Source organism: Sinohyriopsis cumingii, chromosome 12, assembly GCF_028554795.1.
Source record: "Sinohyriopsis cumingii isolate HCF-2022 chromosome 12, ASM2855479v2, whole genome shotgun sequence".
Taxonomy (NCBI): domain Eukaryota; kingdom Metazoa; phylum Mollusca; class Bivalvia; order Unionida; family Unionidae; genus Sinohyriopsis; species Sinohyriopsis cumingii.
Window position 1 is genome coordinate 45,015,019 of NC_142972.1, and position 20,065 is coordinate 45,035,083.

The 20,065-nt window shown below is 33.8% G+C and overlaps 1 protein-coding gene across 1 annotated transcript in view; it reads right to left on the bottom strand.

The window, feature by feature from the left end:
• The window catches only part of LOC149786362 (E3 ubiquitin-protein ligase HACE1-like), a 142,718-nt gene that overhangs the window by 94,298 nt on the left and 28,355 nt on the right, over positions 1 to 20,065 (bottom strand). The window contains exons 9-11 of the mRNA XM_089976789.1: positions 19,016 to 19,112; positions 10,136 to 10,237; positions 2,976 to 3,082 (exon numbers count right to left, since the gene is read on the bottom strand). Coding sequence (XP_089832915.1) covers positions 2,976 to 3,082; positions 10,136 to 10,237; positions 19,016 to 19,112 — 306 coding nt within the window. The remainder of the gene's footprint in view (positions 1 to 2,975; positions 3,083 to 10,135; positions 10,238 to 19,015; positions 19,113 to 20,065) is intronic.

Sequence of the window (20,065 nt, forward strand, 5' to 3'; positions counted from 1 at the left end):
GTTAAGTGGGTGTGGCAGTCCATATTTTGATAAAGACAACTAAGGGTGTGATGGCACAGAATTCTTAAAACTGCTGAGAAGTGGGTGTGGCAGTCCTGATTTTGACAAAGACAACTAAGGGTGTTATGGCAGAGAATTCATAAAACTGCTGATAAGTGGGTGTGGCAGTCCATATTTTGATAAAGACAACTGAGGGTGTGGTGGCATAGAATTCTTAAAACTGCTGAGAAAAAGTGGGTGTGGCAGTCCTGATTTTGATAAAGACAACTGTGGGTGTTATGGCACAGAATTCATAAAACTGCTGTTAAGTGGATGTGGCAGTATTGACTTTTGATAAAGACACCTAAAGGTAATATCTCCATTGTAATTGTCAACCATAATCCTATATCAGATCCCATTAAAGAATACATCAGTATAGGTAATCAAATTCAAAGGAATTTTAAAACAGCATTATGAACAGTGGATTAAAGATGGTTGTTGTTCTGCGGCTAATTAATCACTTCTTTCCTTGACAAACAAGACAACTTAACAAAAGAAAAAGAGGTAAAAATAAAGAATAGAAAAAAAAGCATCTAACAGGTCATGTTTATTTTAGAACCTTAATACATTTATCAAACCACTAATACTGTTTTTATACTAGTACTTGGTTGTGGTATCGACTCTACCAAAATCTGCATGCAACACACCCATGATAATGCCTATTTATTGTTAGCTGCTTTTTTATTGAACCTTACAATGTTTGCATTCAATACACCCAAAATACTGTTTATATACTGCTAGCTACTTGTGGTACTGACTCATAGAACACATGTATGATGTCTATAATTGCTAGTTGCTTATAGCCTTCCTACATTTGCATACAACACATGTAAGATGTCTATAATTGCTAGTTGCTTATAGCCTTCCTACATTTGCATACAAAACATGTAAGATGTCTATAATTGCTAGTTGCTTATAGCCTTCCTACATTTGCATGCAACACATGTAAGATGTCTATAATTGCTAGTTGCTCATAGCCTTCCTACATTTGCATACAACACATGTAAGATGTCTATAATTGCTAGTTGCTCATAGCCTTCCTATATTTGCATACAACACATGTAAGATGTCTATAATTGCTAGCTGCTTATAGCCTTCCTACATTTGCATACAACACGTGTATGATGTCTATAATTGCTAGTTGCTTATAGCCTTCCTACATTTGCATACAACATGTGTATGATGTCTATAATTGCTAGTTCTTATAGCTTCCTACATTTGCTTACAACACATAGCCTATAAGCAGCTTGTCACTGTTTGTTTATGACAGATCTTTTTAAATTATAACTCATTCAGAAATCTTATTTAGTTTTTTTTATTTATTTCTTTTAGTTCAGCCATCAAGTCTGAGTGTGTTCATAGTACAGACTTTTCTGATCACCAGTTATACAGCAGCAGGTAGTGAGATATTACTAACGTGATTAGCAGGAGATTACAAATGTGACTAGCAGAGGTTAGCAGATTACAAATGTAATTAGCAGAGGTTAGCAGATTACAAATGTGATTAGCAGAGGTTAGCAGACTACAAATGTAATTAGCAGAGGTTAACAGATTACAAATGTGATTAGCAGAGGTTAGCAGGAGATTACAAATTATTAGCAGAGTGTGGCAGGAGATTACAAATGTGATTAGCAGAGGTTAGCAGGAGATTACAAATGTGGTTAGCAGAGTGTGGCAGGAGATTACAAATGTGACAGGTCTCATGGGAAGCACACACAACATGCATAATGCCATGGCTCCATTACATGTCTGTGTTTTTTGATGGATGAACATGTATCAAATACAAAAGAACCAGCAAGCAATGTCAGTATTTCATTCACAGTCCAACAGGTATAGATAGAAATAAATTTCCTTTTGTATTTTAAGAGTATCACATTATAATAAGTACTTACTTATCATTCATGAGGTTTCATTTTCCTTGTTTGCTATACCAATTTAAAATATTTTAGAAGCCTCCCGCCACAACTGCTATCTGAAAACATACCAAATATGGTAGGTGGGTCTGTAACACACAATTTACCTAAAGCTAAAATAAATATACAGACCTTGAAAATAGTAAATATTACCTGAAATAAAAACAGAATGCAGAATGCATATAAACATAATGCAGAATGAATACAAGAATAACGAAAAAGAAATCCAAATGAAATGCGAAATTCATGCAAATGAAATGATAAATGCATTTTGAAGAAAACGGAGAGCACAAATGCAAAATTATGAATTATAAATGAAAACAGAATGAAATGTGAATGCATTTAATAAATGAATTTGAAACTTGTTTATTTTCAAGCTAATGCTAAATTATATCTTTACAATCTTTCATTAGATAAGAAAATAAATTAAGCAAAATTTGTTGACAAATACTCTACAGCTAGTATTATATCTGTAGCAGTTATATATAGCTTTTAATTTATCATAAATTAAATGATCTATTTTGCTTTTTAAATATGATTAATTCATTTCATTAAATCACTTTTATTAACACATGAAAGCTATATTTCTCTTTAACACTTAAAAAACAGAACACCAGACTTATGAAAATGCAATTCCATTTCATTCCAAATGAGCAAACATTAAAAGAAACAATGGACAAAATTAAAAAAACAAGAATGCATTTTGAGACCATAAATAAAAAATGATGAGATGAGAAATGTGAATGAAATGCAAATGGAACACATGCAATACAAACAGAACACAAATGTAATGCAACTGAAATGCAGATTTAGTAAAGTTATGAATGACAGGGGTCTGTAACTCTGTATCAAAAGTAGACCTGAAAAGATAACTCCCAGAGGTTTCCTTTCCTAATCTTTTTATAAATAAACAAACTATAAAAGTGACACACATGTACACATATTCACAGAACTTGAACAGATGGACAACGTAACATCTATCCAGAAGAGTAAGGAGTTATAATAAATATAGGTTGTTTTTACCTGAGAAGACTGTAACCAATGGCTGAAGCCTCCTCTGAGAGACGTCTGAGAATACGATCAGCCAAGGACTCACCCTGAGAACTGAGATAGCTCAGTACCTTCACCAGCTGAAACAAACAGGAGGATGTAGCAGAAAGCTTTGCAGTAAGATGCTATCTGCTAATGCCAGTAATGTATATATATAAATATAAATAAATAAATATATATATATATATATATATATATATATATATATATATATATATATATATATATATATATATATATATATATATATATATATATATATGTACACACACACACACACATTGTATATACGACAACACGATACAATACCCCAAATGATATGAAGAAAGTGGAGGGCCTTTTACTAAGACACAGAAGGGCCATCAATCCATCATATATTGTCCAAAAATGATCAAAAATCAAATCTGACCTAGATCTTTTTAATTTTAATCTGTAAACTAAATTCAGTTTCAATCCATAAAGTCCATATTTACTGAGTCTTAAGAAAATTTATAAGACATGTCATGATGGGCAGGCACATGTAGCAATGTACAGCAAAATCTTATTTGAAACAAACATGTTATTATGATCAGACATAGGCAGTACTGTACAGTAAATGTTAGGACAAACATGTCATAACAGACAGATATAGCTAACACTGTACAGTAAACGTTGGGACAAACATGTCATAACAGACAGATATAGGTAACAGTGTACAGTAAACGTTGGGACAAACATGTCATAACAGACAGATATAGGTAACACTGTACAGTAAACGTTGGGACAAACATGTCATAACAGACAGATATAGGTAACACTGTATAGTAAAATCTAATTTGGAACAGACATGTCAATAAAGATGGACAGAGGTAAATCTGTACTGTAAAATAAAAGTTAAGACAGACGTCATAATGAACATAATTAACTCTGTACAGAAATTTTTTTAATCAGACATAGGTAACACTGCACAGTAAAATATGATTCTGTTACTTCTGCTTCAAGTGACCACCTGTCATTTATGACCAAAATCATGATGTATGGATCCATTTTACTATGTAAATGCACTGACATTAGCAACCACCTGATAAACCCTACCAGTCTCCATGATAAGTTTACAAAATTTTCATGTGATGTAATTCCAACATGTGAACTTCACATAAAAATTGTAATGTTTATGATCAATGTGTTTTTAGTTCTAAATGATTGTTTTTTAATGGCTGCAAGTAATATAACAACTATAATAAACAATACATGTACAATAATTATGAAAATATTTCCTTTTTAAACCCAGCTGAATTTTGCCATTGAAAAATGTCCCTACTGCACAGTCCCATTATGATGGGCCACCTGTTTTGAGTAACCACTTTATGTTGGCAGAAGGCATGGTCTCTTGAGGTAGGTTTTACCAAATACCCCCTTCACAGAAATGATGTGGTATAAAAATGGATGTGATGGTGTGATACTGCATACTCGATTATTTAACAGGTAACTACTATATGAAAAGCAAGCACAATACAAGCAGATCACTATGACAACCATTTATCAAGAGTGATAAGTCTATTAATTCTGTACTATAGGGTTAAAAATGTTGCTTTTCTTCAATAGTACATTAAACATTTCAATGGAATCCTGAACTGTACCACAGCTAATTGTGTGAATTGTTTTGTAATTACATGAGGAATAATAATTATGTGAAACCTTTGGATAAAAAATTCTAAGGTTTTCGTATTTTGCTTCAAGGTCACCAGCCATACTCCAACATTTTCCTATTTATATCAGATTTGCTTTACATGATTAAAAATAGTTATACTTGCACAAAAAGAACAAAAAAATTATCAAGTGTAAAGAAAAAATAATTTAATTACTCGAAACAGAAGTATACAACGCTGTTACTTCCCCTTAGTTATGATTTCCCACCTATAGAAGATGTAAACCAAAATGTCGTACATTTATCCCTACAAGACGAAGTACATGCTTCTTGTTGTCAAAAAATAAAACACTATAAACTATGGATTGGGAATATTTAGATGAAACTAATGAAAACTAATTTACTCTTCAGCATTAGATCGGTATGCATGAACAACACCCTAGATTGTGTCGCTTTCAAAACTGTTCCACTGTTTCAATTTATTCTGAAAATTCCCATTAATACAGGTAAAAAGAATCAATGCTGGCTTCCCTGTGTCGGCAGACTTTATAAAAAAAAGATGAAAGAAATCATCACACTTAAAGAATCCAAAGGAACCAAACTTGACTTCATTTTGTCAGCCGACTTCAGAAGAAAAAATTGGCACACTAAAAAGATACCAAAGTCAAGTTTCTGGGGTTGGTTTGCATTGTAATAAAATAACCTATGTATTTGATATCCTGTCGGTATGTTTAAACAATGAGTTTATTGCTCCCTGCCAGTTGTGTTTATCACCCGGGCTTCTATTTGTTTGCCATATGTAATCATAATTGATGTTTGCAGGGCAAATGGTATACACAATAATAACTTGCATTACTAATCCTTTTGTAACCCATGCTAGCAAAAAGATAACCATTTGCACTCAGATTGAATGTATTTTAAAATAATGATTTTTTTTATTTGCATGACACCGACTTATAGTTAACCTGGATACAATACAACATGGGTCAGTTTGCAATAAGTAACTTATCATGCGTAAATGGCAGGTGCTTTCAAGCAATCGGGTGATGCTTTCGTCTCATTTGCGATTTTGTTATTTGACATTAAGCGATGCACACTACACTAAGGATGCATATGCAAGCCAGCATCCACTACATATATGGAGTTCGTGGATATATATTTTTAAAAAATTATTTTCGTATGATGAAAAAAGAAGGAATATATGATAACAATACAAGGTTAATTTCTTTCAGTTTATTTTGAAACAAGTGTATGTTTATCAATTTATTTTGTACTGTGAGTGTGTGTGTGTGTGGGTGGGCACAAATTAAACACAAAATTATTTCCTTTCTAATTTGTACCGAATTGTGGAGCAAATATTGACCAGTAATGACAAGCTTTCATTTTACGTGTGCACACACTATGACTACTTGAAAATAAAAACAAACAATAAAATTAACAGGTAAGAATTTCATATTGTAGCAACTAAATACTGACAAAATGCTCAACATTATTCTCTCTCTCTCTCTCTCTCATGTGTAATCTAGTATGTACTGTATGTAGCTGTGTTACAACGTGAAGCCTAAAATTAAGTATATTTGTTATAATACCTCATGTACACTACCCTTAGCAAAATGTATATATATTATGTAGAATATTATCTGGTACATATTTTTGTTTTATAAATGGTTATTGATAATTTGACCGGAAGACTTAAATTGAGAATGTCGGTGTGCAGATGCATATATTTTTAGCATAACAAAATGCATATAAATATTTTAATTAGATCAAGCAAGATATGTCATTTTGTGTTTTCTCTCATAAATATGTATGTTACGAAATATGATTATTTTCTTTCAAAGAATATCAAAATTGTTTGTTTAAATTTAGTTTTTTTCTCCCTAAAACCTATCTTACATAGCATCTACTTTTTTGTTGAAGAAAAAGAATGTACAAACTATTGTTAAGTTTGTCCGAATTGTATTTCGAGTTGGGCCGAATTGTCTTTGGGCCAAATTCACTATAATCCGGCATAAATGATAAAACTTTCCCATCCCTCCCCTATTCAATCCCACAGATTAAATCCACTTTTTTCTGGTAAACATGGTTTTTTGGAAAAAGAAAGAATGCTTTTTCCCATGATCATTTTTTTTTACATCCGTATGCAACACAGTGCACCATATTTGCTGTACAAAAGCACGATTGTACGCTATATCACATAGATATTTACGTGGGGAAATTAAGCACTTGAATGGCTAGGTTGAATAGAAGGGATAAATGTATGTCATATCCGGTTTTGGCATGCGGAAACTACCGATCGTTTACGGAGATTGCTGAATATTTTTTTCATTTTATAAAGCAGAGTTTTAAGTCTAATTAAACATTTTCATGGTGTGCATACATAACCAATGCATTTTGTTCATAACTATAATAATATCACATGTTTGTACAATATAGGTGGCCAGTGACATTTAAACAACTTCATACTGTTCACCAATTCAAACATGTTACAGATAAGTTACAACTTCACTATCTTGCACAAGCTGTTTCCCATTTAATGTAAACAACACAGACTGCTTGATCCAGGGATCAGCTTTCACTTGAGTTATTGTTGTTTGTTGCTATTGGTGTTTAGCACCATTTTTCAGCGCAAGATAGACAATACATGGAAGCCAGTATAACTGGTATAGGAAGAACCTGTGAAAACCCTGGGAAGAACCAATGATCCTCGAGAAGCTATTGGCAAGCTTTCTCATGTGCCCACATTAGCTGAGGGTTTGAGCTGCCATTTCATTCATAGTTGCTATGAATGTTGTTTTTTTTTAATTAAAATTATGACAAGTTAACAATAATACTGCTAGATCTGATGACTGAAGCCTTAAAATTTCTATATCTTGTTATATTTTGAGGATTTTTATATATAAAAAAACCCAGGTAAAATCATAAGCAAGAATATCTGCATGCAATTAGGATAAATCGACTTGTGACAGCTATATTGTTTCAAAAGAAGGAAGACTGCTACCTTGGAAACAGTTAGAATCTTCAATCAAATTTTCTGAAATGTCTTTATTCAATAACTCCAAAATTCTGTTTTATCAAAAAGCAGTAAGATTCCAAAAGAAGAACTTATATTTAAAAAGAAAAATACTTTGCTAAGGCAAATGAGACAGTAGGGTTCTGGTGATTTGTCAAATAACTTCTCTTATCAATTTCAGATAATAGACTAACTAATGTCTTGAAAAGTAACATCTATTAAAATTGATAAACACATGATTTTATTGTTGCAATTTTTCACCATCCCCAAGAATGGCAGTTCAAGGATATTATGTAAGCATGAGTCTTGTCAGATGACTGACACTCTATGACTGAACAGAACTTCTAGGAATCAAAAGATTATATTCTGAACTGCTTTAAGTGGTATTTTTCAAGGTATTCCTCTAATATATTCAAAAACAGGGTTTGATAAAAAAAATCTGTTCATTCTTCATTATTTATCATGCTCACCAGCCAGTACAGCTAAAACTGCAAAAAAAACTCAACTTTTCCTGGTGAACTTATATCAAGAAGTTTTCAAGGGCTTTCAAAAGTTTTCTAAAAGTATTTTTTTAATTAAGGTAAATGGATCACACTCCCATAGTCAACTGTAAATAAAGCTAAAAACCTAAGTCAACACCTTTACCTTCAACTCAATATCAGAGTGCTATCAACTTACTGATCTGAATACAAGATACAAGTTTTGATAAAAAAATTACAAGGCAGAATGTTTATAGGCTCCATGAAGTATAAGATGCAAGGAATGACCTTTCACTTGAACCTGAGGTCAATTATTCAGGTTTACTATAATCCTTCACAAAACTGCTGGCAAGTTGGTGATTAGATCTACACCATTTTCATTTGCAACCAATATAAACATATGAATAAGTGTTTTGTCAAAATCCTAAGCTGTTGCCACCATTCATGCAAGAGAAGTGATGATGACAAGATTTTCAAGATGGTCATTATGTTACTATACTGGAGGTCAGATACAAAATGCTATTGCTATAATAGTGGTTTAGTGAAAAACCCATGATGATAAGACCATCCCTTCAGAAGAAGTCGTCACATTAGGATTTTCAGGCTGGCCATCAAGGAAGCCAGTTTGGATGTTTGATTAGCATCAGTTTAATACAGCAATAACCATATACTGCATGAAAGGAGTTTTAAAAAAGAAAATGTTCATGTCAGTTTGGCCATCCATATAGAAAAATGTAGCTGCTGCAAGAATTTTCAAGTTCTGGGAGGTGAGATTGACATTATTTTCATTTATGAGCAATTACACAGAGTGAGAAGTCTATTAGTGAAAATATCATGCTGACATGGTTATCCATTCAACAGGGCACTGATTACCAGATTTCTAAGATGGCCACCATATTAGCCATATTGGATGTCACACTGGGACCATTTTCATTTAAGAACAATGCAACACATAAAGATCTTTTAGGGAAAACCCTATGGAAGGATTAACGATAACAGGATTTTCAATATATCCACTGTATTGGTGATATTGGAGGTCAGATCAGCACCATTTTGATTTAGAATCAACTTGACACCATAAAAGGGTTCAAGTGAAAACACTATGTCAAAATGACTATCTAGTCAGGATGAGAAGAGATACGATTTCAAAGATGGTCATTACTGTCGTTATAAAGGATGTCCAAGCAGGACCAACTAGACTTCATTGATCTGGCTCCAGTTATCTTAGTCTCATATTGATGTGAAACCATGACTGGAAATATTTACTGCAGTTCATTTAAATCTGTAACATGTATTCAACAGTCTCTGTTTGATTAACATGAATTCATAATATGATCAGTTTCATCTGGTTTTATATGAATGATTTTTGTGATATCTTCTATTTAAAGATAAAGTTTTCATGTGCCACTTGAGGTTAGTGTTTTTCTTGTGTATTTAGTAAAAAACCTCAACTTTTCCTGGTGAACTTTTATCAAGAAGTTTTCAAGGGCTTTCAAAAGTTTTCCAAAAGTATTTTTTTATTAAGGTAAATGGATCACACTTCCATAATCAACTGTAAATAAAGCTCTTTCCCAACTGGGTCACATTCCTTACTAAGCTGAGGGCCCCAGGTGGCTGAGTGGTCTAAAGTGCTGACCTTTACTGACCGAGTCTAGGGTGTGGCCAATAAGGGCATGTGAGAAACCTGCCAGTAGCTTCCTTTGGGTTGATGAATGAGTGCATGGAAACTTCATTACCTCCTAAAACATAGTTAGTACATGATACCATGGAATCCAGTGGTTCCTTCTAGCACCCTTACCTAAGTATTTGATCATGTAAGGATAGCCATGTATACATGACAAACAGTTGCTGAAGCACAAAGAAAGAACCCTTATGCTCTGACTAATGTCACTTGCACAAAACAAACCATTTCTGATCCCAATACATACATTAATTTACCATGAGAAGAATGTTTATGTAACTTAAGAAGGTAGTTACTATAAATGACAGTGTCAGCAGGCTTAAAACAACTCACCATTGGTTCCTTGACAAGATCACATCTGACCAACTGTATCAGTTCGTCAAACAGCTTGGGCATAAAATGCAGCAGAACTTCACATGTCTCACTATAACCACACTGAAATACAGAAGGCAAGAAGACTTTACAATGCATATGACTTGATGAATGAAATGAGGCAGGAGGACTTGACATCACCAAGGTAACAAGGGTAACAAATTTTGCACCTATATGATCCATAGTTATAATGCATTAAATGCAATACATGTAATGTGAACTTAAAAAATGACAGTTTATAAATTTAATGACTTTAAGCTCATCATAAGTATCCCCCACCAAAGATGTCATCAACAGCATTACATCACATTCATGTTAACACTAGAAGAGTTGTCTCCCATCATCAATGTTGGAAACTCTCTGCTCTAACGGTTAATTTGACTGCAATGAAATACAAGAATATCCATTTTTGTGACTGATTTACCCCAAAGGTGGTAAGTGCTGAGAAATTATTATTTTATAGGGGAATTTTAGTGGCTGGCTCCCTGATGCAAGACAAACTAGGATTGAGACTAGTGCACTTATATGTGACCATTTTAATGCGAATTTTGACCATACTACATTGAATGCTGTATTTTGTTTCCTCCAGGTTGTCTGGCTTCCCTACCTAGCAGGCCTGTGAACACTCTCCTCATTAACAAGAGACATAAAACCTACTTTATCAGACACCATCTTAAGGACACCTGTTTGTACATGACATTTGAAGATACCTTGTATTATATTTATGATCATTATTAACCAGTAAAAAAGAACACCTGTCCATAAAGGACAAATTTGTATGGTCCATTGTGTTCTTGATATGATAGGTTTGCTATATATAAACCACACAAGATGAAATATTATGGTTGAAAAACAAGTGTTTTGCAAAAAGATGACATCTTATCATCATATAAATGTCTGCACAGACAAGACCAGAACTCACAGCATATATGGGAACAAACTTATAGTAACGTTTTTCTTAAAGATTAGTTGAATATATGCATCTTACTACTGGAAAACTGATAGCAATGTCTGACTACTGGAAAACTGATAGCAATGTCTGACTACTGGAAAACTGATAGCAATGTCTGACTACTGGAAAACTGATAGCAATGTCTGACTACCAGAAAAATGATACCAGTGTCTGAGTTCTGGAAAAGAGATACCAATGTCTGAGTACTGGAATACAGATACCAATTTCTGACTGCTGGAAAACTGACACCATTGTTTGATTACTGGAAAACAGATAACAATGTCTAACTACTGGAAAACAGATATCAATTTCTGACAACTGGAAAATGGAGACCTCTATCTGATATTTGGAAAATGGATACCTATGTCTGACTTCTGGAAAACTGATATTTATGTCTCACAATTCACAAGCAAGAAAAAAAAATGAACTTAAGAAGTATTTAGAATAGTGAAAAACAGGTAATTTTTTTATGGATCTGTTTGCCAAAATATCATAGGAAAATAGCGGCCCAATCAGATTTTCAGAAACTTCTGAACCGTTATCCCTTAGTGGTTGAAAATTGAAGAAGAAGGTGCCTGAAGTGTGTTCACACTAATGGACAGTATATCAGCAGAGACAAGAAAAGCTCTAGTTGGTAGAGAACTGGCTAGAATCAACATCCAAATAGCAGCCCTAAGTAAAACTCATCTAGCTGAGGAAGGTCAACTCACAAAATTAGGAAGAGCAATGTGAAACTGGTGGTGGGTTAGCCATCAAATCACTGTTAGTGAGTAAGCTCACAAATCTCACAATGGGCATGAATGACAGATTAAAGCAAATAAGTCTTTCACTGTCTGGTAAATGACATTCAACTATCAACAGTGTCTGTGCACGCACCTGATGAGATCAAGGACAAATTTTACAAAGATGTGGAGACTCAGATCACAGAAGTACCAAAAACAGACAAACTTATCACCACTGATTACTTCAATGCTAGAGCTGATGCAGATAACTAGACATTGCCAGACATCATGATCAAAAGTAAATCCTGCAAATGCAACAACAATGGCCTCCTTCAACTGAGGAAATGTGCTGACACCAACTCAGTCTTTGACTTGCCAATCTGCAACAAAACAGTTGCATCCATGCTCCCAGTACTGGCATCTCAGTGACTAAATCAGCGTTAGGGAAAAAGACAATCAGCATGTCCAAGTACTGAAGGCATGAGAAGTGCAAAATGCTGGACTGACCACTGACTCATAGTCTCCAAGCTCAATAGCTCAATATCCAGATTTAGCCTAAAAGATGACCACAGGGCAAAAAAGTGCCCAGATATCTCAATGTTTCCAAACTGAAACAAGAAAATGTGAAACCGATGTTTGTTAAAGAACTGTGCAGTCAACTAAAAACAACTGATGTGAACTCCCAGAATGTTGATGAACAACGGGCATCCATCTGAGTTTTTATGCACTGAACTGCATCTAATGCCCTTTGTTCAAGAAAATGTGAGCAAGAACATTGGCTTCAAGAGAATGATACTGATATATGGAGACTATCAGCTCCAAAAGGCCTGTTTAGAAGACAACACTTCATTATCAAAGATGGCAGCCTTCAACAACATGAAGAGGATTGTTCGATGTAAACTCTGAGAGTTCAGAGATTCCTGGATGAGCAGCAAGGCAGGTGAAATTCAGCCCTTGGCCAACAGGAATGACATTAAGAACTTCTGTGATGAGCATATATTATTACTTATCTGTCCCGAGCATAAAGGTCTATACTGATGAAAGTAATTTCTGTTTTATTATTATTATAATTAACATTAAAAAGTATTTGCTTGATTTACAGGGCATAACAAATCCACTTGTCTGATGCCTGGAACAAGTGCTTGATTTACAAGGCATGACAGATCCACTTGTCTGAATGCCTGGGACAAGTGCTTGATTTACAGGGCATGACAAATCCACATGTCTGATGCCTGGGACAAGTGCTTGATTTACAAGGCATGACAGATCCACTTGTGTGAATGCCTGGGACAAGTGCTTGATTTACAGGGCATGACAAATCCACTTGTGTGAATGCCTGGGACAAGTGCTTGATTTACAGGGCATGATAAATCCACTTGTCTGATGCCTGGGACAAGTCGTTGATTTACAGGGCATAACAAATCCACTTGTCTGATGCCTGGGACAAGTGCTTTATTTATAGAGCATGACAAATCCACCTGTCTGATGCCTGGGACAAGTCGTTGATTTACAGGGTATGACAAATCCACTTGTCTGATGCCTGGGACAAGCTCAGATCTGGCTTGAGTAAGCTCAAGTTTGTGAAGTAGATGTTCATGGGCAAGTCCAAAATACTGAGATAGAAACAGAGAGGTTATGTTCAATTCATAGTGATTTATGTTTTGCACATTTTATAGTCTGCAATCTCTTCATAGTATTTACAAAAGCACCTTTATTTAGTTTTTATATGTACTGCATTAATCTATTACATAAATGCATGCAGTTTCAATTATCAGTTTTAATTAATGTTTTACTTCACAGAATACAATGTCAAGTTTGACACTTTCATTTTATGGTCAAGTCTGTCCACCATTTCTTATGCAGACATGATACTGTGAATTTTATATTGTAAGCTAGCTTTGACAAAAGAGGTAACACATTTATATCTTGTTTGTTACATTTTTAATCATAATATTTATAATTATACAGAATTCTCAGACTTCTCTGCCCTAACATAGTCATGGGAGTTTTTGAGATTTTCTAAGATGTTCTAAGCTTGCTAGCTCTCAAATGTCAGCTTGTCAAACATTGCTTTGATGCAATTTGATGATTTCAAAGTGATAGGTGATAATTGTTAGTAATATACCTCATAAAATCCCTTTGATGGGTGTGATTAGAAATAAATGGCACTCATCAACAATGATCAGCAGCCTGGATTTATTTCATGTATTGATATTTCTAATCAATAGCACCAACAAGGAGTGTTAACTATTTATTGTTTCACACAATAATAATAAGACGTCTATAAATACTTACTGTCATGTAATTAAATAAATGGATATAAACAGGTGTTGTCAAATCTTTCAGTTGCAATTACAACTAGATCAATACAAACCTTTTAGCTCTCATTAATGTTGATGAAGTTGCAGACCCGCCAATATAAAGAAGACCTCTCAGAAAGATGACATATATTTATCCATAAGAAAGACCAACCTTCAGCTAGGTGTAATGAAACAGCATGCACTGCTATTGTAGACTTGGAAAACATGCCTTTAACAATTCTGAAGTGTGGTCTGATGCAGTGAAGGCAACATTATGCTGAACTAAATGTTTAATTATTCTTTATTTAATTCAGATGATGGCAGTAATCATCTTTCCCAATTTCAGTTATACTCAGATCCACATAACATGATGCCCAATTAATGTAATTGTTGCCATTTCTTCAGTTTTTTTCAAGCATGGCAAAGCATTCAAATACTGTTTTTTATTTTAAAACACTTCTGTGTGCATTTTTTAGACATTTTAAGTGGCTCATTGTCCTCTTTACCTGTAACAAGTTTTGGTTTATTGGATAGCACTAGGCAACATTTCCAGTTGATGCTCTTAAAACAGCAAGTCTGAACAGATATTTTCCATGAGCAACATGGGTAGACCTGAGGTACATCGATAAAGTTAGTCAAGTTCCCTAACCAGCGCTGTTGAGTCTAATATGAAAATCTGAATCTGAACAAACCTGGATAAACCGATATCTTGATTTGATTAATTATTTTTTTTCATTGCTTCATACATCTTTAATTTAAGGGTTGTTTCAGTAAGCTTTATGGTAATATCTTAAAGATATATATATATATATATATATATATATATATATATATATATATATATATATATATATATATATATATATATAACTTCCAGCAAAAAAGCTATACACTTACCTCTACATAGAGAAATAGTGGTGTCATATTGTAATCTTATCGCTTCACAGAGATATAGTGGTGTCATATTGTAATTTTATCGCTACACAGAGATATAGTGGTGTCATATTGTAATGTTATTGCTACACAGAAATAGTGGTGTCATATTGTAATCTTATCGCTACACAGAGACATAGTGGTGTCATATTGTAATTTTATCGCTACACAGAGATATAGTGGTGTCATATTGTAATCTTATCGCTACACAGAAATAGTGGTGTCATATTGTAATCTTATCGCTACACAGAGAAATAGTGGTATCTTATTGTAATCTTATCGCTACACAGAGATATAGTGGTTTCATATTGTAATCTTATCACTACACAGAAATAGTGGTGTCATATTGTAATCTTATCACTACACAGAAATAGTGGTGTCATATTGTAATCTTATCGCTACACAGAAATAGTGGTGTCATATTGTAATTTTATCGCTACACAGAAATAGTGGTGTCATATTGTAATCTTATCGCTACACAGAGATATAGTGGTGTCTTATTATAATCTTATCACTACACAGAAATAGTGGTGTCATATTGTAACCTTATCGCTACACAGAGATATAGTGGTGTCTTATTATAATCTTATCGCTACACAGAGATAGTGGTGTCATATTGTAATCTTATCGCTACACAGAAATAGTGGTGTCATATTGTAATCTTATCGCTACACAGAAATAGTGGTGTCATATTGTAATCTTATCGCTACACAGAAATAGTGGTGTCATATTGTAATCTTATCGCTACACAGAAATAGTGGTGTCATATTGTAATCTTATCACTACACAGAAATAGTGGTGTCATATTGTAATCTTATCACTACACAGAAATAGTGGTGTCATATTGTAATTTTATCGCTACACAGAAATAGTGGTGTCATATTGTAATCTTATCGCTACACAGAGATATAGTGGTGTCTTATTATAACCTTATCACTACACAGAAATAGTGGTGTCATATTGTAATCTTATCGCTATACAGAGATATAGTGGTGTCTTATTATAATCTTATCACTACACAGAGATAGTGGTGTCATATTGTAATCTTATCGCTACACAGAAATAGTGGTGTCATATTGTAATCTTATCGCTACACAGAAATAGTGGTGCCATATTGTAATCTTATTGCTACACAGAAATAGTGGTGTCATATTGTAATTTTATCGCTACACAGAAATAGTGGTGTCATATTGTAATCTTATCGCTACACAGAAATAGTGGTGTCATATTGTAATCTTATCGCTACACAGAAATAGTGGTGTCATATTGTAATCTTATCGCTACACAGAAATAGTGGTGTCATATTGTAATCTTATCGCTACACAGAAATAGTGGTGTCATATTGTAATTTTATCGCTACACAGAAATAGTGGTGTCATATTGTAATCTTATCGCTACACAGAGATATAGTGGTGTCTTATTATAATCTTATCACTACACAGAAATAGTGGTGTCATATTGTAACCTTATCGCTACACAGAGATATAGTGGTGTCTTATTATAATCTTATCGCTACACAGAGATAGTGGTGTCATATTGTAATCTTATCGCTACACAGAAATAGTGGTGTCATATTGTAATCTTATCGCTACACAGAAATAGTGGTGTCATATTGTAATCTTATCGCTACACAGAAATAGTGGTGTCATATTGTAATCTTATCGCTACACAGAAATAGTGGTGTCATATTGTAATTTTATCGCTACACAGAAATAGTGGTGTCATATTGTAATCTTATCGCTACACAGAAATAGTGGTGCCATATTGTAATCTTATTGCTACACAGAAATAGTGGTGTCATATTGTAATTTTATCGCTACACAGAAATAGTGGTGTCATATTGTAATCTTATCGCTACACAGAAATAGTGGTGTCATATTGTAATCTTATCGCTACACAGAAATAGTGGTGTCATATTGTAATCTTATCGCTACACAGAAATAGTGGTGTCATATTGTAATCTTATCGCTACACAGAAATAGTGGTGTCATATTGTAATTTTATCGCTACACAGAAATAGTGGTGTCATATTGTAATCTTATCGCTACACAGAGATATAGTGGTGTCTTATTATAATCTTATCACTACACAGAAATAGTGGTGTCATATTGTAACCTTATCGCTACACAGAGATATAGTGGTGTCTTATTATAATCTTATCGCTACACAGAGATAGTGGTGTCATATTGTAATCTTATCGCTACACAGAAATAGTGGTGTCATATTGTAATCTTATCGCTACACAGAAATAGTGGTGTCATATTGTAATCTTATCGCTACACAGAAATAGTGGTGTCATATTGTAATCTTATCGCTACACAGAAATAGTGGTGTCATATTGTAATCTTATCACTACACAGAAATAGTGGTGTCATATTGTAATCTTATCACTACACAGAAATAGTGGTGTCATATTGTAATTTTATCGCTACACAGAAATAGTGGTGTCATATTGTAATCTTATCGCTACACAGAGATATAGTGGTGTCTTATTATAACCTTATCACTACACAGAAATAGTGGTGTCATATTGTAATCTTATCGCTATACAGAGATATAGTGGTGTCTTATTATAATCTTATCACTACACAGAGATAGTGGTGTCATATTGTAATCTTATCGCTACACAGAAATAGTGGTGTCATATTGTAATCTTATCGCTACACAGAAATAGTGGTGCCATATTGTAATCTTATTGCTACACAGAAATAGTGGTGTCATATTGTAATTTTATCGCTACACAGAAATAGTGGTGTCATATTGTAATCTTATCGCTACACAGAAATAGTGGTGTCATATTGTAATCTTATCGCTACACAGAAATAGTGGTGTCATATTGTAATCTTATCGCTACACAGAAATAGTGGTGTCATATTGTAATCTTATCGCTACACAGAAATAGTGGTGTCATATTGTAATCTTATCGCTACACAGAAATAGTGGTGCCATATTGTAATCTTATCGCTACACAGATATAGTGGTGTCATATTGTAATTTTATCGCTACACAGAAATAGTGGTGTCATATTGTAATCTTATCGCTACACAGAAATAGTGGTGTCATATTGTAATCTTATCGCTACACAGAAATAGTGGTGTCATATTGTAATCTTATCGCTACACAGAAATAGTGGTGTCATATTGTAATCTTATCGCTACACAGAAATAGTGGTGTCATATTGTAATCTTATCGCTACACAGAAATAGTGGTGTCATATTGTAATCTTATCGCTACACAGAAATAGTGGTGTCATATTGTAATCTTATCGCTACACAGAAATAGTGGTGTCATATTGTAATCTTATCGCTACACAGAAATAGTGGTGTCATATTGTAATTTTATCACTACACAGAAATAGTGGTGTCATATTGTAATCTTATCACTACACAGAGATATAGTGGTGTCATATTGTAATCTTATTGCTACACAGAAATAGTGGTGTCATATTGTAATTTTATCGCTACACAGAAATAGTTGTGTCATATTGTAATCTTATCACTACACAGAGATATAGTGGTGTCATATTGTAATCTTATCGCTACACAGAAATAGTGGTGTCATATTGTAATCTTATCACTACAATGAGATATAGTGGTGTCATATTGTAATCTTATTGCTACACAGAGATATAGTGGTGTCATATTGTAATCTTATCACTACACAGAGATATAGTGGTGTCTTACTGTAATCCTATCTCTACACAGAGATATAGTGGTGTTTAGCTGTACTATTATATCTACACATATATATAGTGGTGTCTTACTGTATTCTTACCTCTACACAGAGATCTAGTGGTGTTTAACTGTATTATGATATCTACACATATATATAGTGGTGTCTTACTGTATTCTTACCTCTACACAGAGATCTAGTGGTGTTTAGCTGTATTATTATATCTACACATATATATAGTGGTGTCTTACAGTATTCTTACCTCTACACAGAGATCTAGTGGGGTCTTATTATTTTTGTTGGCACAAAACAAAGCTCCCCGACTCAAGAGGATGGCAGCAGTGTCATGCTGGCCATGACTGTAATGTAAATCATAAAACACATAAACACTTATTTCATATGACTTAATTAAATTAATGTTTACACTATACAGGACTCTACATACAAAATGTTAAAATTATGCAGGCAGTATAATAAATTCTTATAAAATCATCACAAACCTTAACAGTTGATTTATCATTAGACAAAACACAGACTAATGGTTTATTCAGTAAACTAACCATTCAAAACAAGTCATTCACTGGACTTTGACTAACACACAAATGCAATGAATGATACACTTAAAGTACCACAAAAAACTGTGCACAACTCAAATCCAGCAGTGAACTGTATAGATCTGGGTCTGCCATTGTATAATGCACCAGCAGATCTGGCTCTAAGCAGTTTGTTAGGACTTTTCAGTTAAACAAACAACACAGACCCTGATCTGGCAGTGCAGTATGTAACCTGGGTATACACATTATGTCAGACCAGGATCTATGTTGCTTTGTGGCTGGACCTGATGTACAATGGAGTATGTATGGTACATGTGATCATATCAGATGATATATGTATGTAATAGGGACAATGTGACCATATCAAATGATACTGTATATATATTTATGTAATAGGGACAGTGTGACCCAATGTATGTATGTAACAGGGACAGTGTGATCTTATCAAATTATATGATATTATATCTAACTGGGACAGTGACCCTATCAAATGATATTATATGTAATAGGGACAGTGTGACCATATCAAATGATATTATATGTATTAGGGACAGTGTGACCATATCAAATGATATGATATTTATGTAATGGGGACAGTGACCCTATTAAATGATATTATATGCAATAGGGACAGTGTTACCCTAATATGTATGTAATAGGGACAGTGTGACCCTATCAAATGATATGATATTTATGTAATGGAGACAGTGACCCTATCAAATGATATTATATGTAATAGGGACAGTGTGACTTTATCA